A 22801-nucleotide genomic window follows, 5' to 3' on the forward strand; every position below is an offset into this window, starting at 1 on the left:
CAACCAGTCTGTAGCGACATGGCCAACGCCAGTCAAAGTTGGACCAAAGTTTGGCTTTTCTCAAAGTCTTTGCCCCTCCCCACTTATGTGAACACACACACACACACACACACACACACACACACACACCATCCATAAAAGATACAAAAAGGACTTCCTTCTGTACCTTTTAAGGGTTTTCACGCAGTCTGCATACCATCTGGGACTTCTCGTTGGCCACACCATCTGTTTAATATATTTCTTTAAACCGACTTACATTTTTTTACTTAAATACTTTTCAAAACCCACATAATTACTCTAAACAGAAGACCAGGATTTTCAATACACACGAAAGATGATACATAAATGACAAAAATAAAAATGGTGTGGCTGTTGCTAGTTGGCATCATCCTCAGTGCTATCAGCTCCACCTGCCCCAGGTAGATGATACTGGAATGATACTTACGGTATAATCAAAAGTAGAAACCTTAAATTTGCTACTTAATAGCTGTGACCTTCAATGGAATACTACGTGGCAATGAGGAAGAATGAAATCTGGCCTTTTGTAGCAACGTGGATGGAACTGGAGAGTGTGATGCTAAGTGAAATAAGCCATACAGAGAAAGACAGATACCATATGGTTTCGCTCTTATGTGGATCCTGAGAAACTTAACAGAAACGCATGGGGGAGGGGAAGAAAAAAAAAAAAAGAGGTTAGAGTGGGAGAGAGCCAATGCATAAGAGACTGTTAAAAACTGAGAACAAACTGAGGGTTGATGGGGGGTGGGAGGGAGGGGAGGGTGGGTGATGGGTAATGAGGAGGGCACCTTTTGGGATGAGCACTGGGTGTTGTATGGAAACCAATTTGACAATAAATTTCATATATTGAAAAATAAATAAATAAAATAAAATAAAATAAAATAAAATAAAAATAAAAGTGAAAAAAAAAATAGCTGTGACCTTGAGCAGATTACTAAACTTCTCTGAGCTCAAGTTCTCTCAACTTTAAAATGAAGACAATATCCTGATTGTGAGGCCTCCAGAAATAATGTGTAAAAATGATCTGCCATATGGCAAGCACTAGTGAATAAGCATTATTATTATTGTAATAATTGTGCTTTACACCTTTGGCCCATATGTCATTGTCATCCCTAACCAAATAATTAATCAATGAATGGAACAATCAAGAATGAGGCATATATTAAACCAGACCCCAAGCCACCTCTATTTGGCCACCTAAATTTTAGATAGGTCCAGGCTTTTCGTTAGAGGAGGCTTCCTAAACCTTTTTTAATGGAATATCTTAAGACCTTAAAGGCTAGATTACAGAATCAATTTAATCTCAAAAGAAATAGTCTGTCTTCAACAGATCTAGGAAGGCCTTGGTCTATGGTTCTGATCTTGTACTTGGCTGGTAAAGTAATGCCATTCTGGGCATTACAGTAACCTCCAAGTGATTTCCCTCTGTTTTTCTATTACAGCAATCCCATTCCTTAGGAGCACCCTAGAATCCCCTGTGCACTTTCCCACTCAGTCTCTCCCCTTCACTAGCTGATTTTCATTTCCTCCTCTAGAGTAATTACCCTTTCTGTCTGGGCCACTTTTTCTGTCTCTGTGATTTTTCTTATTGACCTCTCTTCTCCCTGCTCTGTCTTGTTTCCATTTATCTTCCTTTCTTTGCATCTTTCTTTCTTCTGTTCCATCCCTCTTCTCTTCTTCAAGAAGTGTGTTGGGTATTCCACATATATTTTAAAACATTAAGAGTATTGAATTGTTTTATATTCTGTCTTTAAAGGAAAAGTTAGATGGGCTTATTATTTGTTTTCTCTCTTTCTCCCAAGCAAAATAAAAGCCCATACAATGGCAAATAAGTTAATTTAAGGTTTCTTTAAAATTTGGTATGGTTACATAAATCATTAACAATTTCCTTTTTTTTATGGAACAACAGGGCTCATTTATTTGGCCTTTGGAAAAGAGGTCTTCTCTCTGTGGTCTAACAGAAAAGAACAATGTGAAAATGTAAATTTTGATTAGATAAGATTTTTTTTTTTACCATTTTGAAAAATAATTTTAAACTATTTTTATTATAAAGGTAGCTAAGAGAGAGGGAAAAGTAAGAAAATGATGTGGATGAAAGTCAGAGGTCATTGGAGAATATACATATTAATTTTTAATTGTGTTCTTTTTGAGTCTAAATGATAAATGCCAGATACTTACTCCTTTATTGTATTGGAGAGATACCATTTTTATTGCTTCCCAAAATAACCTTTCTGTGAATCATTTTTGTATATCACAGTGTTCTAAAATTAATAGGAATCTTTGTGTTTGATTTTTATAATTTTTTATCTGTGTTAAATCTTTCATTTTTACATTTTCAAAAATATGTTCATTTCCCTTCAATCATGTTTTGAAGGCCGGTCCTTATGAAACTCCTGTTTGAGTAAGACTTCCCTTTGTCTATTTTGCTTTCCTTTTTATTTAAGCCAAGGCTATCCTTCAATGGTTGATAAGTGCATATTGTATTTGATTTTTTATTATAAAAGTATTATATTAATTGTGGAATATTTAGAAAACATAAATGAATAAAGACAGATTAAAAATCAGATAAAAAACCAGAATTTCACCATCCATTACATCTGGTCTTTTTTCTGTGACTATTTCCCTTTTTGTTTACAAGTGTAAAACAGACCATATTTATACATGTTTTGCAACTTCTCTCTCAAGTAATAAAATAGTTATCTTTTGTGCACTAATTTATTGTGAGTTCATGGATTTCCCACCACTGGCTATGGGAACTTTGAATTAGAATGTTATTGGGTTAAAGTTAATTTCAGACTTGGGAACATTTGTGGCGTTGTCTGTAGTGTGACATAGGTGTCTTTGTTTTCATTATAGTGTTTTTGGGTGTGACCAATCTTCAAGCAGAGCAGGTTCAAATGACCAGCTTGTGTGCCCGGTGGCAGGTGCATCGCCATGCCACTGCCTACAGAGTGGTCATCGAATCGCTCCAGGGTAAGTGCCACCTATCACGGATGATTTTGTCAAGCGCTCACGTACTTAGTTCTGTGCAAATCTCTGTGGACAACATGCAAGTAACAGACTAGAGCTCTCTTCTTGAGGAGCCAATGTTATATGATGGATCATGCGGGGTATGGAGTCAGAATGGCTAGGGAAGCCGATTATTTAACCTCTCCAAATGATTGTTTTCTCATCTGTTAATGGGTATAACCACAGTGCTGATCTTGTGGCATTCTGGAGGATTACGTGGCGATAACTCCGCGTGAAACATTTGCGACAGTGCTTTGCCCACGTTAACCTCCAGAGAATGGAAGCTGCTATTGGCAATAGGAGACAAATAGCCGTGACTAACGTACGTTAAAATGATATGGTGTTATTATTTTAGTGTTACTCCATGGGGATCTCATTTTGATTTTAATGGTTTTCTTACTGATTGACTCTCTTTATTTTGGAGGATAAATGGTGAACAATAAACTCTCATTCAAGAGATGGTTTAAGATCTATGCCATCATAGGCAGGTTTTTCAGCATTACTGTTCTCAAGAACATCTAAATTTGGAACTTTGTTTCAAAGTTGAAAAACTAGAAATGTCTGCCTATTTTCATTAAAAGTTTGAAGAACATGGGGGAGGGGAAGGAAAAAAAAAAAAAAGAGGTTAGAGTGGGAGAGAGCCAAAGCATAAGAGACTGTTAAAAACTGAGAACAAACTGAGGGTTGATGGGGGGTGGGAGGGAGGGCAGGGTGGGTGATGGGTATTGAGGAGGGCACCTTTTGGGATGAGCACTGGGTGTTGTATGGAAACCAATTTGACAGTAAATTTTATATATTAAAAAATAAAAAAAAATTAAAAAAAAAAGTTTGAAGAACAACAACAAAAGGCTGATTCCCAAAAAGTAAGTTTGTAGGGACTATTATCAGCTTGCAAAATATTCAGAAGATGAGATCAAATAATGAAAATTACTTTAATCTGATTTATCAGATTAAATACTGTATTATCGGTGCAAAAGATATATCTTGTTATTTGGGGGAGACTCTAGAAGACGCTGGAGAATTCCAAGTGATTCTTTTAACCTTTCAAAATTGGTAATAAAATTGTTAAAAAATTTTCTTTCTGGACAAATAATCATGGTTTCCCCATGATTATTTCTTATTCATTTTTGTTTAATTGAAAAAAGCAGGCTTTTTTTTTTTTTTTTTTTTTTTTGGCTCAGTCCATTGAGCATCTGACCCTTGATTTCAGCTCAGGTCATGATCCCAGGGTTGTGGGATCAAGCCCCACATTGGGCTCCACTCTGAGCGTGGAACCTGCTTGGGATTCTCTTTCTCCTTCTGTCCCTCGCTTGTTTGCATTCTCTCTCTTAAAAAAAGCAGGAAAGTGGAAAGCACAGGTTAGTAGAGAGGTGAGAGCATTTGGAGATACGCTGAGAATATGAGAATAGAATATGAGCGACACAAAAAGAGACTTCTGCCAACCCCAGCCAAGGCATTGTCTCAATCGACGTGCTAAGCCACTAATTCCTTGATTCCCTGTGTGTGATACTTTAAGGATCCCTTTAGCCTGGCATGACTAAACATATAGGAGTGGCTTTATGCTGAAATAAACACTGAGTGAGGAAATGTCAGGACAAGTCATATGGATTTTGTGGTTGTATTTAATATGATTTATGAGATGTTTAAGCAGAAGTATATGAAAGGTATGCTACTGTTTGAGAAATGACTACAAAATCTTGAGGAGTCATGTTTCACATATCTTTATAAGACAGGCTAAATCACATTTTCATAGAGAAGGGTTGACATTTAGTGGTATTTGTTAAGCTTTAAAAAATTACTAATGATAAAAATCACACTCCTAAACTGCCCCACAATACTTTTATCCTTTTGTGTCATTCAAGAAGTTGACATGAAGGGACATAGGCTCCTACGGATATTCATTGGCTTTCATAAAAATTTTAGTTATATAGACTGACATAAACATACATTGAAACTGACTTTGTCAATGGAATTAGTAAGCTCTATAAGTATATTTTTTATTTAAATGTTTTCATCTTAGCATATTTGCAAAATAGCACTGGGATTGTCATCAGAGGACATGAGAGATGTGTGCGATAGCATTGATCTGGTAGTCTAAAACCTCACAAAGCTCTTTTTTGAAGCCAAGATCTTTGTTAACAAACAAACAAACAAACAAACAAACAAACAAACAAATGAGTCCACATTTCCTTCTGTCTTCAAGTGAAGTTAACTTGTCCTCCCTTGGTATTATCTCCAGGCTGCCAAAAACCTCTTCAACTGAGCCTTACATTCAAGGCTCAATTAAACAAGAATGAACAAAGTGTTGCTCAATTGGTTTTTCATCAACATTTATAGCTAGGAGATTTATGAGCCCAATTAGCTTACATCTCATTCATCCAGTTGTCTAACTGAAGAATATTAATTAATGGGCAGCAACAGTTTCTAACTGACAGTCTACCTCAAAGAGGAGTGTTGGGAGTGGGGAGGGAGTATGGGGATAGCAGTAGGGAATATGTTTAAATGGTTTAACATATAGTTTATTTAGATCAAGGGATAGTCTTCCTACTTTAGAGTAGGGAAAAATTCAGTTGTGTTTCTTCTTTCTTTCTTTCTTTCTTTCTTTCTTTCTTTCTTTCTTTCTTTCTCTTTCTCTCTCTAACATTTTTTAACTTGCTTCACCCATTTCTCCTACCCCCCCCCCCCCCCCAACACCTGCCTCTGGCCACCATGAGTCTGTTCTCTGTATCTAGGAGCTTGATTTGAGGTGGAGTTTGTTTATTTTACAGAGAAATAAAATCATTATCCTGATTGGTGCCTTTGAAGGACTTGTGGTCAGATGCAGATTCTTCCATGGGGAGATGAGTTTCAGGGCCCCCTCTGTTTTAACTTTGTAGTGTCTCCCATTGGCTACCTATGCTACCTGTGCGAATGTTTAGTCCTTCTATCCCAGAGGAGATACTAGAGAGAAATGGGATCTGATTCCTCCATGTGATGGAGAAAAGCTTTATCCCCGAGTGACATATTTTTTAATGTTTCTGACAAATTCTTACTGTTTGACAGGTAATTTTTTCCAGTTTTTTAAAAAATATAATCCCCATGGTCTGGTCACATGCACTTGTATTCTGAGATGAAGTCAGTGGAGAGGCCCTCGGCTTTGACCATAATTGCTGGTCAACTCTCTGGGCTTCAGTTTCTCTAAAATTGAGGCTTTTTTTGAGGCTTTTATCTAAGGTAATACCTACAAAATTCCAAGATTTTTGTGAATAAAGTGGGCAGGCTGTATCATTTAGGTTTGTTTGTAAATGGTAGGGATGCAGATAAAAGGAGCTTAAACAAAAGGGTCAATTTATTGACTACTGAGAAGTTTAGAAGTGTCCGGCACCAGGCACATCTGGATCTAAGTGTTCAAACAATGCCATCAAGATGAAGTCTTGCTCCCTTCTCTTGCTCTGTACTCATCCTCGGCCAGATTCTCTGAGTTGGCCCCAGTCGGATCCAGAATGACACCTCCCAGTTTACAGCTTAACCAGCCTGAGTAAAAAAAGAGCTTTTCTTTCTCAATAATTCCAACAAAAGTCCAGGAACTGAGTCATAGTGGCTTGGCTTGGGTCACATGCCCCTAAATCTGTCATTGAGTTCAAGGGCATGAAATAAACCGACTGGTCGGACCTGGTTGCCTCCCACCTCTGTATCTGGAGGGGAGAAGGGTTGTTACTCAGTTTTTTCCCAAATCATAAAGACCAAGAGTGGGGAAAAATAGATTCAAAGAAAGGGAGAATGGTTGCAAGACAGGCAAAAACAACAGATGTCCTCTACCCATTTAATATTATGACTTTTTTTATAGCCAAGAAGGAAAAAAAAAAAAAAAATGAAAGAAAGATTACCAGAAGGATGAGGTCCTCTCAGGAGAGACTGAAATAAATCTGTGTTTGAGTCACTCATCCATTTGCCAAATTAAATTGTAGGCTTTTGGTTAATGATAGGACGGACCAAGTCAGAGACTTTTGGTTGGTCTTAGGTAGCTCAGAACTCCAAGAGAGTTTCCGTTAGTTCTGTGGATGCTCTGGAATTCTGTCTCGTTCTCCAAGCTATTTTTGAGTTGACTTGGCATCCAAGGTTGGGTATATCATTTCCCTTTAAGTTCATGTATTTAGATGCCACATGATCCCAAATACTTTATTCCCTTTGTAGTCCCCATAACTTGGTGAATTTCTTGTTAGACTGCTTAAGGAAGATTTCAAAGAATGCTCAACTTGTCTTCTGTCACTGAATGTTGAAATGCCAATTTTGCAGTATCATCAACATAATTGCAGCATAGTGGAGAGCCTCCCTTACCAGACACCAGATCCAAAACAAAAGATCGCATGAAACAAAACATAGTCTCAAGATTAAGCTTTTTGAGGCAGTGACATTATGACCATTTTATTTATTTTTGAATGTTTATTTATTTTTGAGAGAGCGAGTGAGCGTGCAAGTCGGGGAGGGGCAGTGACAGGAGGACAGAGGATCTCAAGTGGGCCCTTCCCTAACAGCAGCCAGCCTGAGATGGGGCTCAGACTCAGAAACCACGAGATCATAACCTAAGCAAAGTCAGACGCTTAACCGACTGAGCTACCCAGGTGTCCCGGCAGTGACATTATGATTGTGTGTCAGAGTATTTGAGAGACCTAGAGATTGGAAGCATTTATGTCATAAAATTCCAGCAGAGTATCCTGGATCCTGGATATTCTTTGCTTGTGCATCTCAGTAACTACTCATAGGACATTTTGGTGAGTCAAGCTGGTGGCATCGTTTTCAGCACAATAACCCAGAGAATGTATTTAGCCATGGTTCATAAGAATGAATGCACAAAGACAGAATTTCTTCTCCTGTTCCAAAAAAATAAATTAACTCCTTGCTTTTGGCACAAAGAGTTGAGGAAATCAGTCATCATTTGATCAGTTTAAATGTTTTCTTTTAAGGCTAAGCCATTAGACCTAAATCACACATGCCAAAAGCAACATGGGTACATCCCCATTCATGTAACCCCTCTTTGTTATTATTGGGAATTAAAGTAATATCATTTCCCAAAATTTTATAGTGCCTGTTCCAGTTTTCCCATGGCTTTGAGATTTTTATGTTGTTGCTTAACAGTAAAATCAATTTATATTCTATTGTTGAGGGTTAATAAAGTGCATGAACATCCATGAGAAATAGAGATGACAGAAAAGCACTTTTCTAGAATTGATTCCTGTAGAGTTCCTGGAAGCTTTTATGGAAATGGATAAATATCCATGCCATAAGGGTTTAGAAAATTTTTGTTTTATAGGTGACTCACAAAAGCTTGCAAGAGGCTCCAAAGTTGTGGGTAAGGGTTAGAAAGAAACAGCTCATGTGGGGTCCTGAACCTGGGAACCACAGACTGAACTGGGACGGCAACAAAACAGAGTGCAGGGTTTATGAACATTTCCTTACTATCGAATTCCTATCACAGCAAGATGTAATCTCACAAACACCTGGGAAAATTTTTAAGTCATTTTTAAAATTTATTTTGAAAGAGACAGAAAAAGAGAGAGAGAGAGAACCAGCTAGGGAGAAGCAGAGACGGGGGGCTTACAGAGGATCTGAAGCGGTCTCTGTGCTGACAACAGAGAGCCTGATGCAGGGCTCAAACTCATGAACTGTAGATCATGACCTGAGCCAAAGTCAGATGCTTATCCAACTGAGCCAACCAGGTGCCCCAACAATTTTTTATTTCATCATTTTGTCACATAGATAAGAAAATTTTTGAAGTAGACCTTAAGTCACTCTGAACAAATATATTACTAAAGATTATATGAAGTTCACTTTTGAAACTCCTTTATATTATCAATCATAAAAATAAAAAAATAATTTTCACATTCCATTTAATAAGTGGCTTTAATTTACTTATAGTTTTAAAAATCTTATTTGTATTTTTCAAAGAAGGATTTTGTCCATGGACAAGTTTTAAATGATATATATCATGTCTGTTCTAATAAATGTATGTTATAACACATGTATGTTTTGTTCCATTATATATTAAATTACAGATTGAAATTTAATAGGTATTATTCTTTCAAAATAGAAAAATTAACATTTTTATATTTTGTACTGTTCTGTTTTTGTTTTCTATATTTTATTTATATTTAATAAACTTCAATTAACAGTTTGAAGGAGTTCTTTTTTAACCAGCAAATAATATGTGTAATGTGTTTAATCAATGCAGTTTTTTAACACTGGATTTTTAAATTCCTAGAAATAAAGTTATATAAGGCATTAAGTAGATGGATACAACTTATGGGTAAAACTAAGATCAATCTAGATCTTTTTAAATAATTGTTCTTTTCATGGTAGCATCAATTCTTCCTTTTAACCAATTAACCATGTAGTATAAAATAATAAATGCTCTATGCCAATGAAGAAAACCCATTTGAGACTCTTTAGTAATTAAAGCCACCAAGGTAGGCAGCTTTGTCCAATGGAGTGACAAAGCCCTGACACGTAAGGGGTCCTCATCTGACCTCTGCAAGCTATCATGTTTGCTCATTTCATATGCACTCAGCCTCTCTGAAACTTTTATTTAGAAAAAGCATTTAGCTTACATTATTTTATGATATATTAATGGAAATTAAAGCAGTGTCCTCTGAGACTGTGATTTAGAGTTCTGAATTTAATTTCAGTTCTGCTACTTAGCCATATGGACTTGATTAAGTTACTAACTTTTCTGGCCTTCGGTTTCTTGTCTCTAGATTGGAGCAATTATAACTATTATAAGGATCAAATGAGCCGATACATGTAAAATCTTTAGGATAGTGCCTGGCACATGGTCAATGCTCATTCAATGCTGGCTAATATTATCTTTCTGGTTATTGTATCACTAAATACAAAGCACAGAACCTGGCACATAGTAAGCCCTCAGAAAATGATGAGTATAATAAATCCAACTACCCTAGACTCCAGACCCAAGGGCCAGCACTAATTTCTCCAGAAAGGCGAAGCAATCTTGCTGTGAGTATGGGAATAAAGAAAGTAGCCAACAGTTAATCAGGTCTGCTAGGTTCTTTGTGCTTCTGCCATGGTGGAGACAAGAAAGAGAAGGTTCTTTGTGGAGATGGCTGTATACTGCTGTCTTCTTTGTAGAACAAACAGAACTTTGGAACTAGGGCCTTGAGCCACTGAAGCACCATGTTTTACTTACTCAGTTGTGATTTTGAAAGAATAGAAAATGATTTTCAGAGTAGAGGCAGCTTTCTCCAAGCTTCCTAGGAGTCTTTATTGCAGTTGAAAGAAATCATGAGTGTTGGTTAAAAATTAAGGCTGAGAGGTAGGAAATCGGACATTCTGAGGACTTCCTGGCTGTCTCAGTGATGCTCTAAGCTCTTGCCTGCATTTGTAGCAGTTCTGAAAATAATCTGTGGATGAAGTTCCGGAAACCCTGGAGGAACACCTCTTCATCCACAGGCATAAGGATTGCCTAGCATCCTATAATTTCTAACTCCATACCTATATTTTTAGGCCACTGCCAAGAAGGGCATCTTTTTGCATGGTAGTAAGTTGTATGGGGCCAAAAGGATGTATCTTTTTGTCGATTTGTAACTGGTTGACTGTATTCTGGAGAATCATGTTTGTAAAAGAATATTCTAATTTCTAAAAAATATACTCACCTCCACACCAAGAGATCCAAGGTATCAATTACGATGTGCACACACAATTATATGCATTAATAATTTGCCATTAAAGGGTTGATCTCTGGAGTCTTTTATTCTCATTTTTTTTAACATAGAAAATGTGATTTTTCAATTACAAAAAAATCAGTGGATGTATTAACTCTTTAGGAAAAGATACAGCACCTAAACAAGTGTTAATTTGTTCTGAAGTTATCTGATTAGGCCATGCATAGTAAGTGTTTCAGAAGCAAGTTATCTACTGGTAGCTGTTTTTAAAAATTTCATGCGTGTACATTTTGCTCCACTTTGATTTTAGATACAAAAAAGCAAGAATCCACTGTGGGCGGAGGGACAACCAGGCATTGCTTCTACGGACTTCAGCCTGATTCAGAATATAAAATCAGTGTTTACACAAAACTTCAGGAGATTGAGGGACCCAGTGTCAGCATAATGGAAAAAACACGTAAGTTAAGTGTGTCCTCTCCTGATCCCTGTCTCTGTGAACAAACAGTATTTTAGGCATCCTGTTTTGATTCAAAAACCTTATTCCATTTAGAAAAATGTTAGCTATTGCTGCCCAGGAATATCTGTAATACAAGTTTTTGGTCCTCTTCTCCAGTCCCATAATTCACCGCATGTGGCCCACTGATGTCATCTGTATGGGTTTTTTCCATCCTCCATATGCTTCACAAGGGACTATAAGGCCATATGATAGCAAAGTGCTTGAAACAATGACCTATATTGTGATCTATATCCATAAGAAACTTTTGTGGTATGTGGAGTGTGAAATGAAGTTTAAGGACCGGGTCCTGACATTCAAACAATGGCATATTACCACAGCTATGAGGTGGGAATGGAGCCAAGATGTTCCAAATGGCTGACCCTCGAGTTATTGCCTACTTAAGAGGCTCTTGCACTTTTTCCAAGTTGGCTGCAGATCTGATGTACTGAAGGGAAAGGCAAAGTATAAAATTAAAACAAAGCACTTTTTACATGTTCTAAAGACCAAGGAGAGTGTCAACTTCTTGGAATGGCTTTTAATAAAGGATTCCTGACGTAAAGGCCACAAACATGAGAATGGTTTTAATTGTAGTGAATTCTGGGAAAACGTTTGTGGGCTAACTCAGGATCTTGAACTTAGGCTCGAAGTCTCTGACGATTTATATCTGAATAGGTGGGAGGCGATGGGTTTTCTTGGTAGCCCCTCTATCATGTATCTGACATTTGGAAAGTTCTATTGTCTATGTGGTCTGGCATAAGCAGGAAGAAATCATCAACAATGCGTGACCTTCAAATGAAAGCGTAATAAATGGAATCATCCATTTTTTTTTCAGATATAAAGACTTCATTTCATAACTCTAAAATAGAGTTTGCATGTGCACTATATCTGCATTTTATATTGCGTATGTAGTTTTGAGGTGTAACCTATATATCATAAAAGTCACCTATTTTAAGTGTACAATTCAATGATTTTTAGTACATTCCAAGAGTTGTATAGTCAATACTACAATCCAGTTTTAGAACATTTCTGTCCACCCAAAGAGATCTTTCATACCCATTCACAGACAATCCTCTGTGTTTAACCTCAGGCAACTTGCTTTCTTTTCTTACACATTTGCATTTTCTGGACACTTTATGTAAATGGAAATAAGGAATATGTAGTCTTTTGCATCTGACATCTTTCACTTAGCGTGTGTTTTTGAGGTTTATTCATGTTGTAGGATGTATCAGTAGTATCTTTCTCTTTATTGCTGATTAGAGTTCTGTTTTATAGATAGAGAGGATCATATAATTTTAAAGTTATTAGGCTCCTGGTAGTGCACAAGATTTAGAGTCAAACAGGCTTGGTTGGGACTCTTTCTCACATTTACGGCCTTGGGCATTTCTACATCACTGAGCTTCTCTTTGCTCGGCAGTAAAATTTAATACCTACTATCTCATGTCATATGGTGGTGAAGATCCAAGAGAACCTGTTGAGGAAATTTTCTACCTGTATCTTATTGAACAAGTATTTGTTATCACCATGACTTTCTTCTTAGAAGTCACAAACTGATACTCATGGGTTAGATATCACCATCAGATATGTTTTCTCTGAGCCATACTTCCCTGCCCCCCGCCCCCCCAAGTTTTAAAGTATTTGTTGAAGGTTCAAAAGATTTGACAACACAGGACAGGCATATATCCTCATGGTGCTAATCTGCTGAGACCAACTGCTGTCTCTTTTTACACAGTAAATGTGCTCTCAAGTTTGCCACTCAATGTTTAGGCTAGTTCTTTGCTCATATTCATTACTTGCACGACCTCTAAAAATTTTTGAGTTTGCGATCCCTGGTCTATTTCAACTCCCCCTAACCCTAACTCCACAACTGTTAACTACCAACCCAGGGTTAATTTGGATAGCTCTGTGTGATGTAAATGTTTTCCTTATATTGGGGATGTCTATCTTCTTGTAGCTTCTACCCACTGGTTCTAGTTCAACCTTTGGAAGCAATGCAGATCAAGACTGCTCTGTCTTCTATGTGACAACTGCTCACGTATTGAAGTCAAGGGCCATCTGTATGCCACGTGGAGAATATAAATATGTGTTAATAGTTCATTGTGGTTCTTCCCACCCAAAAGATTCTTTGGCCAGATGTTCTGCCCAAACATAGTGATCTGTCTGCCATTGCTTCTCATTGATTTGGTTCTTAGGATTTAGAACTTAGGATATGCCTCAATTTTCCACAGTAAAGAAGATGGACAATTATAAAGATGACCCATTACTTCCACAGATTTTAAGATAAATAAATCTGGCTATGGAAGCATTTTATGGTGTTTTCAAGAGAGGTTTACAATCCTAGTTTTGGTATTAAGATAGCTCAATTTGTATTTTATTTTTGAAATGTTTTAGCTTCAAAAATTGTCTCTAAAAGATAAAAATGATGTGTGTATATATATATACATATGTATATATATATACACACATATATACATATATATATACATATATACATATATATATACGTATATACATATATATACATATGTATATATATCCATAATAATGCAACAAAGGTATAAAGCACTTTGTTGACCTCCCTCTTTCCCCATTCTTTCTTCCCAGCTTGGTCTCCTTCAAGAAATTCTACCTGATAGATTCTATCCAATCTATATCTATATAGACATATATAGATATATTGATATATATCATATATATATATATATCAGATTTTTTTATGTTTCACAAATGGGATCATACCATGGTATTATATGTCTTGCTTCATTTCACATACTAATTAATCTCAGTTTCCATATCAGTAATATACAGTTATCTCATTTTTTAATGTTGATTTTACTTAAATAATTTCATTTGATTGTCTCTTAGAATTGGAAAAGACCTTAAAATTAAAATTCATCTCTTCCAACCTTCCTGCCAGTGAAGGAATTCTGTTTACAACCATCCTGAAAAATAATCAGTCTGCCTGAACTCAAATCTTTCCCGCTGTTTGGTGCTTACTATCTCCAGAGCGAATGGCTATGCTTAGTTGAGAGATTTCCCTCAAATTAAACTAAGATAATAAAAAGACATTTCTCAGTTTTTCTTAAACTTTTAGTGTCAGATGAGAATAAGAAAAGAATATAGTAACATTTAGGATGTTTACCTAATGATGCCATAATTTTTTTGCCCTTTGCCACATGAACGGCTATGATAGTCACCGCTCTCACTGAATTTTCCTCTGTTCCTTTTCGTTAACCACACTTTGCATATTACATGAACTTCTCATCCCTCCTCATCCAGGTTAAACTGATGTGGACACACGGTAGTCTCCCAATGTCCTGCCATTTGGTCCTCAGAACTGAAAGTTTTCCAGATTCAGTCTGAGCAGAACAGAGAGCAAATTAGATTCCACTGGGGACCATATCTGGGGGATGCAGGGTGAGAAAGGAGAGAGGGCTATTGAGCGAGGATTGATGGTCAGTCCTTAGTTAGGCAGAATGAAAATGACGTTTATTATATGTGTGAAAGCAGCCAGAGACTAATCTGAAATAGGTTGGCAAGATTCTTGCCTTAAATCAGCATTAGAACCACTTTGTAGTTGACAGTTTGATTGCATTGACTCCTGCTGGGTAAACTGAATTGTGGCAAAATGGTATTTCAAGCTTTCAGTCTGAGTTTTAGGGGATGGAGGGAGCCAGTTTTCACAGGCTGAGGCTGATTTATAGTAGTCGCTAAATTCTCCAAGAAGACAATAGTCAAAATCATTGACTTTCCTGAAGAACTATGACTCCATGACCTCCCTCTCTTCGCCACAGATGTGATGGCTAATTGATGTTCTCTTGCCCTCTCCTTTACAGAATCACTTCCTACAAAACCACCTACTTTTGCTCCGACCATTCCACCAGCCAAAGAAGGTAAAAGAATAATATGATAATGCTGTGATTTTAGGTTTAGGGTTTCTGTTGGGTTTGTTTATTAAACAAACATTAAAAAGTAGAAAAGAGTACAAAGAAGAAAATTAAAAACACAATTTCATATCCCAGAGGTAATTCTTTCGTGCATTTTGGTGTATTTTTGCCCTCTGATTAAGTAAAATTTTCATTTTGAGTATATTTTCAAATAGATTTTGCTCTCATTTCAAAGTTGGAATCTAATCTTGATTTAATTTTTCCTTGGACACAGAGGACGGGGTTTTCTTTAATAAGCTTATAATTAGCATATCTTGTGATCCTTTTTAGCTTTAAATTCAAACCATAAATTTATAAAATTTTATTAATCTCAGAATTTAAGAGAACAACCACACCAGATCCTGGAGTATTACCTCACCTGGAGATGGTTTATTCTATATTATAAATAGCTTTGAGGGAATAAAGTTGCACTTAATAAAATAAAAACCCAGTGTGTTTTTTTTTCCCTAAAGAAAGGAGAAAGGCACATTATCTCATAGAATATTTGTGTGCAGCTGGCCTAAGTTTAAAAGATTCAGATTATTGAAGATTAAATTGTTTGTTTCATCATAAAACAGAGTTAGCCACAATGATCCATACTAATAAGGGGAAGAGAGGCATAGATAATCTGAAACAACACAGGATACCAACAAAGGACTACTAAAAAATGCTTTCAGTAGAGTAGGTTTTTCTTGGTGTGTTTTTTGCTTGTTATGTTGAAATCAGTAATACCTACTGATAATAGTTTCCCTGGGCTAGCATTAGGGTACATTTCCTGACATGTACCTATGGGTGGCAGGAAAGTATAGAGAGAATTGTAGAGCAGGGCTGAAATCTTGCTTATGGTCTCAGCCCAAATGCATACCACGTTGTAGATTAATCTGCTTCCATTGTGTCCCGTGGTTTTCTTCTGAATTTGAATTTCTCTGAAGTTACTGACTCAATAAGCAGAGGACAGGGTGCTCAGAGTAATAGTTTGGGCTTTCTTTTAATAAGTGAGCACTAGAGAGCATTTGTTGATACTTCTGTCTCTAAATTGCTTTAGTCCCTCATTTTTCTATTCTTTCATTTTCTGTTTTTGGGGACTGAGATTGGTGGATCTTTTTTTTCCTCTTCTGATTCCACCTGTTTGATAAAAGCTTCTCAGTCGTGAATAGGAAGTTGACCATAGGAAAGAAATGATTGTCAGGAAGTGTAATGATTAAGAGCTTAGAATATTATTATTTATACCTTTTCTATGGGAATGGGCTCTAGTTCCCAGAAGGAAAAGATCATCTACTTTGTTGATTTGACAACTACTATGTTATCTCTGATTCAAAATTCATTCTTGGTCTTTAGTATGTAGAGCTGCCAAGGCAGACCTGGTGTTTATGGTGGATGGATCCTGGAGTATTGGAGATGAAAATTTCAATAAGATCATTAACTTTCTGTATACCACTGTTGGAGCCCTGAACAAGATTGGTGCAGATGGAACTCAAGTAAGGCTAATAGAACAATCTTTTTTTTTTTTAATAATTTTTTTATTAAGCTTATTTATTTATTTTGAGAGAGAGAGAGAAAGAGCAAGTGAGCATGAGTGGGGAAGGGGCAGAGAGAGAAGGAGAGAGAGAGAATTCCAAGCAGGCTCCGCACTGTCAGTGAAGAGCCCAACGTGGGGCTTGAACTCACAAACTGTGAGATCATGACCTGACCCAAAATCAAGAGCCAGATACTCAACCAACTGAGCCACCGAGGCACCCCCATAAAACAATCTTTAACTCATTCTATGTATTAAAAAAAAAGTATCCCAAGCTATTGTTAGGGCTAGTTGATATGAGTAATATAATGATCGGATTTGACCTTGAATGAGAGAATAGACAAGTCTGAGTTTGGAAGCAGCTTACTGATGCCTGACAGAGCTTGGGAAGATGCTAATCCTTAAAAGCTATTGAATTCAGCAAACTAAGACAAGTTGGAATGGCCACATCAGTAGATGTTTATGTACACAACAAAGTAGCTCCTCTAAGGATATACCCAATATTTTCCCTGCCCTCGAGGACATTAAAATCTTGAAAGAGAGGGTTATGGCCACAAATTACTGTAGATCAAGTAACACATAAAGCAAATCAAATTTATTCATTCAATCAAATAAATATTTATTGAGGATTTATTCTGGTCAGGTAGAGTATACTGTCACAATGATCATGACAACATCCCCAGTTTCAGAGTGCTCATCTTCTTAAAGGCAGGAAGAGGATGAGGATGAGAGGCAGATGTAAAACAGGAAACAAATAAATTCATAAAGTAGGGATGCAAACAGGGTGCCTGGGTGGCTCAGTTGGTTGAGCGTCCGACTTCAGCTCAGGTCATGATCTCACAGTCCGAGAGTTTGAGCCCCAAGTCGGACTGTGTGCTGACAGCCTGGAGCCTGGAGCCTGCTTCAGATTCTGTGTCTCCCTCTCTCTCTGCCCCTCCCCCACTCACACTCTGACTCTCTCTCCTTCAAAAATAAATAAACATGAAAAAAAATTTAAAAAGTAGGGATGCAAGCTATGAAAACAGTTATATGATTTAAGTTCACTGAAGATTCTTTTAAACTGCGTGGTCAGCAAAGACCTCTTTGAAAGGTGGCCTCCAAACTGAGATGTGGATGATGTGAGGAGGAGCCCGAAAATAGAATTTCCAGAAAGGGAAGGTAGGAAGTACAAAGGGCCCAAGATGAAAATGAGTTTTGGGGCTTCAGATGCTAAAACTTGTGGCTAGGACATAGTGGGTAGGCACGTAGGGGGTAGGAAACAAGGTGCAAGAAAAAGAGAAAGCCAGATCATCTTAATTCTTGTGAAACATTGAAGGAATTGATGTCATCACAAATGCGGTGGGAAGCCGCTAGAAAGCTTTAAGGAGAGATCCGATGTGCTTTTTTTTTTTTTTAAATGTTTATTTACTTTCGAGAGATAAGGAAGAGCATGAGCAGGGGAGGGGCAGAGAGAGAGAGACACAGAATCCACAGCAGGCTCCAGGCTCTGAGCTGTCAGCACAGGGCCTGATGCAGGGCTCGAACTCACCAACCGTCAGATCATGACCTGAGCCGAAGCCAGATGCTCAACCGACTGAGCCACCCAGGCGCCCCCCGGTGTGCTTTTTCAAAAAAGGTCATTTTTGGCTTTTGTGGAGGGAATAGTCACACGGGTAAGAATAAGAGTGGAAGCGGCAAGACTCTTTGGGATGCTGCTCTCATGGTCCAGCGCAGAGATGAGGGAGGCCTGGGGGTGGGTGGTAGCAAGGAGATGCATGGATAGGAACAGATTTGGAATAGATTATGAAGGAATGGCTAGGAACGTGGGATGTAAGGGGAACCATAAGAGAGAAATAGATAAAGTGCTGAGGCATTTCGGGGAAGAAGAAACTTGTTGGGAAAAGCAGAGACAGGGCCAGTTCTCTAGAGATGGTGGTCTCCTCGGCTGTGGACCTTGATAAGCCGGTGGCAACTGAAGTCTCACATGATCAAAGAAAGCACTTTGAAGATGCTGTATTTACTCCCTCCATCATCATTCTGAAAAACAAACAAAACCCCAATAAATTAAAAGTGGCTCCAGAGTTCCACTGGAATAAAAGCAAACTGTAAGAAATGAAGCCAGGGAGGTTTTTATTGCAGTATTTAAGAACACAGATTTTGAAGTAGGATTTATCTGGCTTTGACTGTGGGTTCTGCCAGTGGCCACTTTTGGGATTTGGGGTAAGGTAAGGGGCTTTTGAGTGCCTCCATCTCCTCGTGTGTAAAACAGTGGAAGAGTAGTAATTACTTTACAGGTTTGCTTCATGAGGAAAGCCTTGTAAATAATCCACCGCCAATTATCTGACATTTGTCCAATTACAGGGGTGCTTTTTTTCCATCTGTCAAATGACATAGCAAAAGGGCTACATACTATAGAGAGAGTTTTGTGAGCCCAAGGGAGATTTTAAGAGATTAACTGCTTCCACAGGGCGCCTGGTTGGCTCAGTCAGTTAAGCATCTGACTGGCTCAGGTAATGCTCTCACGGCTCTGGAGTTCAAACCCCATGTCAGGATCTGTGCTGACAGCTCAGAGCCTGGAGCCTGCGTCAGATTCTGTGTCTCCCTCTCTCTCTGCCCCTCCCCTGCTGACAGTCTGTCTCCCTCTGAAAAATAAATAAACATTAAAAAATTTAAAAATAAAATAAAATAAATTGCTTCCATGGAATATTACTCAGTGATCAAAAAAGAATGAAATCTTGCCATTTGCAACAACATGGATGGAACTAGATTAGAGTGTATTATACTAAGTGAAATAAGTCAGTCAGAGAAAGACAAATCTAAGATTTCACGCATGTGTGGAGTTTAAGAAACAAAACATATGAACATAGGGGAAGGGAAGGAAAAATAAGATAAAGACAGAGAGGGAAACAAACCATAAAAGACTCTTAAATACAGAGAACAAACTGAGGGTTGATGGAGGGGAGGTGGATGGGGGGATGAGCTAATTGGTGATGGGCATTAAGAAGGGCACTTCTTGGGATGAGCACTGGGTGTTACATGTAAGTGATGAATCACTAAATTCTATTCCTGAAATCATTATTACACTATATGTTAACTAACTTGGATTTAAATTTAAAAAGATAATAATAAAATAAAATAAAACAAAATAGACTGTTTCCTGGGGCGTCTGGGTGGCTCAGTTGTAAAGTGTCTGATTATTGATTTCAGCTCAGGTTATGATTTCACAATTCGTGGGCTTGAACCCTGTGTAGGGCTCAGCGCTGACAGCGTGGAGCCTGCTTGGGATTCTCTCTCTCCTTCTCTATGCCCTTCCGCCACTCTTTCTCTCTCTCTCTCAAAATAAATAAATAAACTTAAAAAAACTGCTTCTTGAAAAATACTTAGAGAACAAACATGCTCTTTAATGTGTTGTCAGATTTGGTATGTAACCTGTGTAAAATTTTAAGCCAAGGAAATTGTGTTTGGGTTAAAAAGGAAATTAAAATTATAGGTGAATCATGCCATTGTGTGTGCTCTTTGGCCCAGGGAAAGTTCTTTATATATGTGAAAACAAATACATCTTCTCTCTCCAGGTTGCAATCGTTCAGTTCACTGATGACCCCAGAACAGAATTTAAACTAAACGCCTACCAAACCAAAGAGACCCTTCTTGATGCAATTAAACATATTTCATACAAAGGAGGAAATACCAAAACAGGTAAGAACAACAACAACAACAACAAAAACTCAGCAAAGACCCAAAGTAATTAATTACTAGTAATTACTGATATGACAATTTTGGAGGCATAGTAATATAGATTTTTTTGAAAAAGATTTTTCACTCATCTAAGAATTTCCTTCCCACCCTTCCCTCCCCAATAAAACAAAAGTGGGAAGGAATAAAATTGAACTGTTGTCTTCCTTTGTTTCAGGAAAAGCAATCAAGCATGTCCGAGATAGTCTGTTTACTGCAGAGTCAGGTACCAGGAGAGGCATCCCAAAGGTCATCGTGGTCATAACTGATGGCAGGTCACAAGATGATGTGAACAAAATCTCTGGGGAGATGCAATCAAATGGTAAGTTTTACACAGATAAATAGTAGTGGCCACCAGTCATGTTGCCATTGTTTGTGGGTACAAATTTATAGGCTACATCGGAATGACTTTAATGTTTCTAAATCTTTCTTAATATTTAATCTAAACCTTTCTTAATATTAACTGGACAATGTAGTTTTTAAAAACTTTCCAGGTTATAAATCTATTATTTTGCTGTATTTTCCCTAATACTTTATTTACATACAGGACACCCTATATAAGAAATTATAGCAATTAAGTGCATTACTGTGAAAAGGCCCATTATAAAGGGCCAGGGAGGGACCCTGATCGCCGGAACTCCTCAAGCCTCCTCATCTGTAAAATGGAAATTCTCCTTGGATTATCATGAAGATTACATTATTTTTTTAAATTTCTTTTTTAATGTTTATTTTTGAGAGAGAGAGAGAAAGAGAGACAGAGACAGAGACAGAGCATGAGCCGGGGAGGGGCAGAGAGAGAGGGAGACACAGAACCCGAAGCAGGCTCCAGGCTCTGAGCTGTCAGCACAGAGCCCAATGTGGGGCTCAAACTAACAAACCATGAGATCATGACTTGAGCTGAAGTAGGACGCGTAACCGACTGAGCCACCCAGGCGCCCTGAAGATTACATTATTTAAGACATGCCTGGCAAATAGTAGGTTAATATTTATTTGCATTGAAGCATGACCCATTTCAGGCTGCTAAACCTATTAATATCTGGGCTTTTACATGGAAAAAAGAAAACTAAGATAAAGTTTCTCTGTTTCAACTCCATTTCATCCCATAAATCTTAAAATAATTATTATATATATGTAGAATAAAGATGTTCCTCCAATGGCAACGATATCGTCTCAAGCACTAATTGGGGCATTGACCACCCTGGGTTTCTTTAAGATGGAAAACCGCCTCAGGGATGATAGAGTCATCATCATGTAGTGAAATATGTGCATGCAGAATTCTGGTGGACTGTGGAAGATGACTTTTCCACCCCCCACCCGGCCTCCTTCATAAGCACATTTTAAATATTGGAACGTGTCTTATATTGCATTATTTGTATCTTGTACAGTTTGAAGTAATCGAAATCCCTTCCCCTTCCCCAGGCTACAGCATCTTTGCTGTTGGTGTGGCCGATGCGGATTACTCAGAGCTGGTTAGCATTGGCAGCAAGCCCAGCTCACGGCATGTCTTCTTCGTGGATGACTTTGACGCCTTTAAGAAAATTGAAGATGAGTTGATTACTTTTGTCTGTGAAACCGCATCAGCAAGTTAGTTCTTTGGAATTTGTACTTCACTCATGTTGCTTAATGGTTGAAATATTTAATACTGGTTAAATCATGAGTCCTGTCTTGATCCAAGGAAAGGGTATTGACTCGCAAGCTGTTTATTATGCGGACATGAAGTTTTGTGGTTTTGAGCATTGGGAAGTAAACCTCCCCTCTCCCTGTTTTCGGCTTTTAGGTAAAGACTTTTCCTAATGAGGGGAGAGTCTGTGCCTAAAAACAGCCCTGCTTAAAAGCTGCAGCAAATGGTTTCAAATGTATTAAGACTGCTCATCAGGGTAGCACATTAGAAGTGAGACTTCTCCCAACACGTGCTCTCAAGAGACCACCATAGATTTTAATAGACGCGTGAGAGGAGAAGGAAGCCTTGTCCTTTTGGTTGTAATGGGCCAAGCGAGAGCATTTCAGTCTTTAGGAATCCACAGAAAACCGTAGCCACATCTGGTTTGGATTCCCTTCACAGTTGACTTCTGCAAAGATTATGTTAGCTTCCTGTTCTGAGGATGGGGAAAGAATATGTTTGGAAAATATCTAAATTAGTGTTTTATATTGTTTGTTTCATTTCCTAGCCTGCCCACTGGTGTTCAAGGATGGCATTGATCTTGCAGGTATGCATTATCACAATTTTTCCAAAAGCAAATACATTAGCTCTCATTTGGGGTCCAGAATTTTTTTTTTTTTTAATGTTTTTTTTTTTTTTTTTTTTTTAATTTTTTATTTTTGAGACAAAGAGAGACAGAGCATGAGCAGGGAAGGGGCAGAGAGAGGGGGAGACACAGAATCTGAAGCAGGCTCCAGGCTCTGAGCTGTCAGCACAGAGCCTGACGCGGGGCTCGAACTCACAGAGTGTGAGATCATGACCTGAGCTGAAGTC

At 37.9% G+C, this 22801-nt stretch overlaps 1 protein-coding gene across 5 annotated transcripts in view; it reads left to right on the forward strand.

Moving 5' to 3' along the window:
- Positions 1-22801, forward strand: part of COL14A1 (collagen type XIV alpha 1 chain) — a 210828-nt gene that overhangs the window by 98441 nt on the left and 89586 nt on the right. For all 5 annotated transcript variants that reach the window (XM_078441830.1, XM_078441832.1, XM_078441833.1 and 2 more), the window contains exons 23-30: positions 2875-2991; positions 10993-11139; positions 15012-15068; positions 16440-16579; positions 20169-20292; positions 20507-20650; positions 21748-21912; positions 22497-22535. In XM_078441830.1, the coding sequence (XP_078297956.1) occupies positions 2875-2991; positions 10993-11139; positions 15012-15068; positions 16440-16579; positions 20169-20292; positions 20507-20650; positions 21748-21912; positions 22497-22535 (933 nt within the window). The remainder of the gene's footprint in view (positions 1-2874; positions 2992-10992; positions 11140-15011; positions 15069-16439; positions 16580-20168; positions 20293-20506; positions 20651-21747; positions 21913-22496; positions 22536-22801) is intronic.

This window comes from Panthera onca, chromosome F2 (assembly GCF_046562875.1).
Source record: "Panthera onca isolate mPanOnc1 chromosome F2, mPanOnc1 haplotype 2, whole genome shotgun sequence".
Lineage (NCBI taxonomy): Eukaryota > Metazoa > Chordata > Mammalia > Carnivora > Felidae > Panthera > Panthera onca.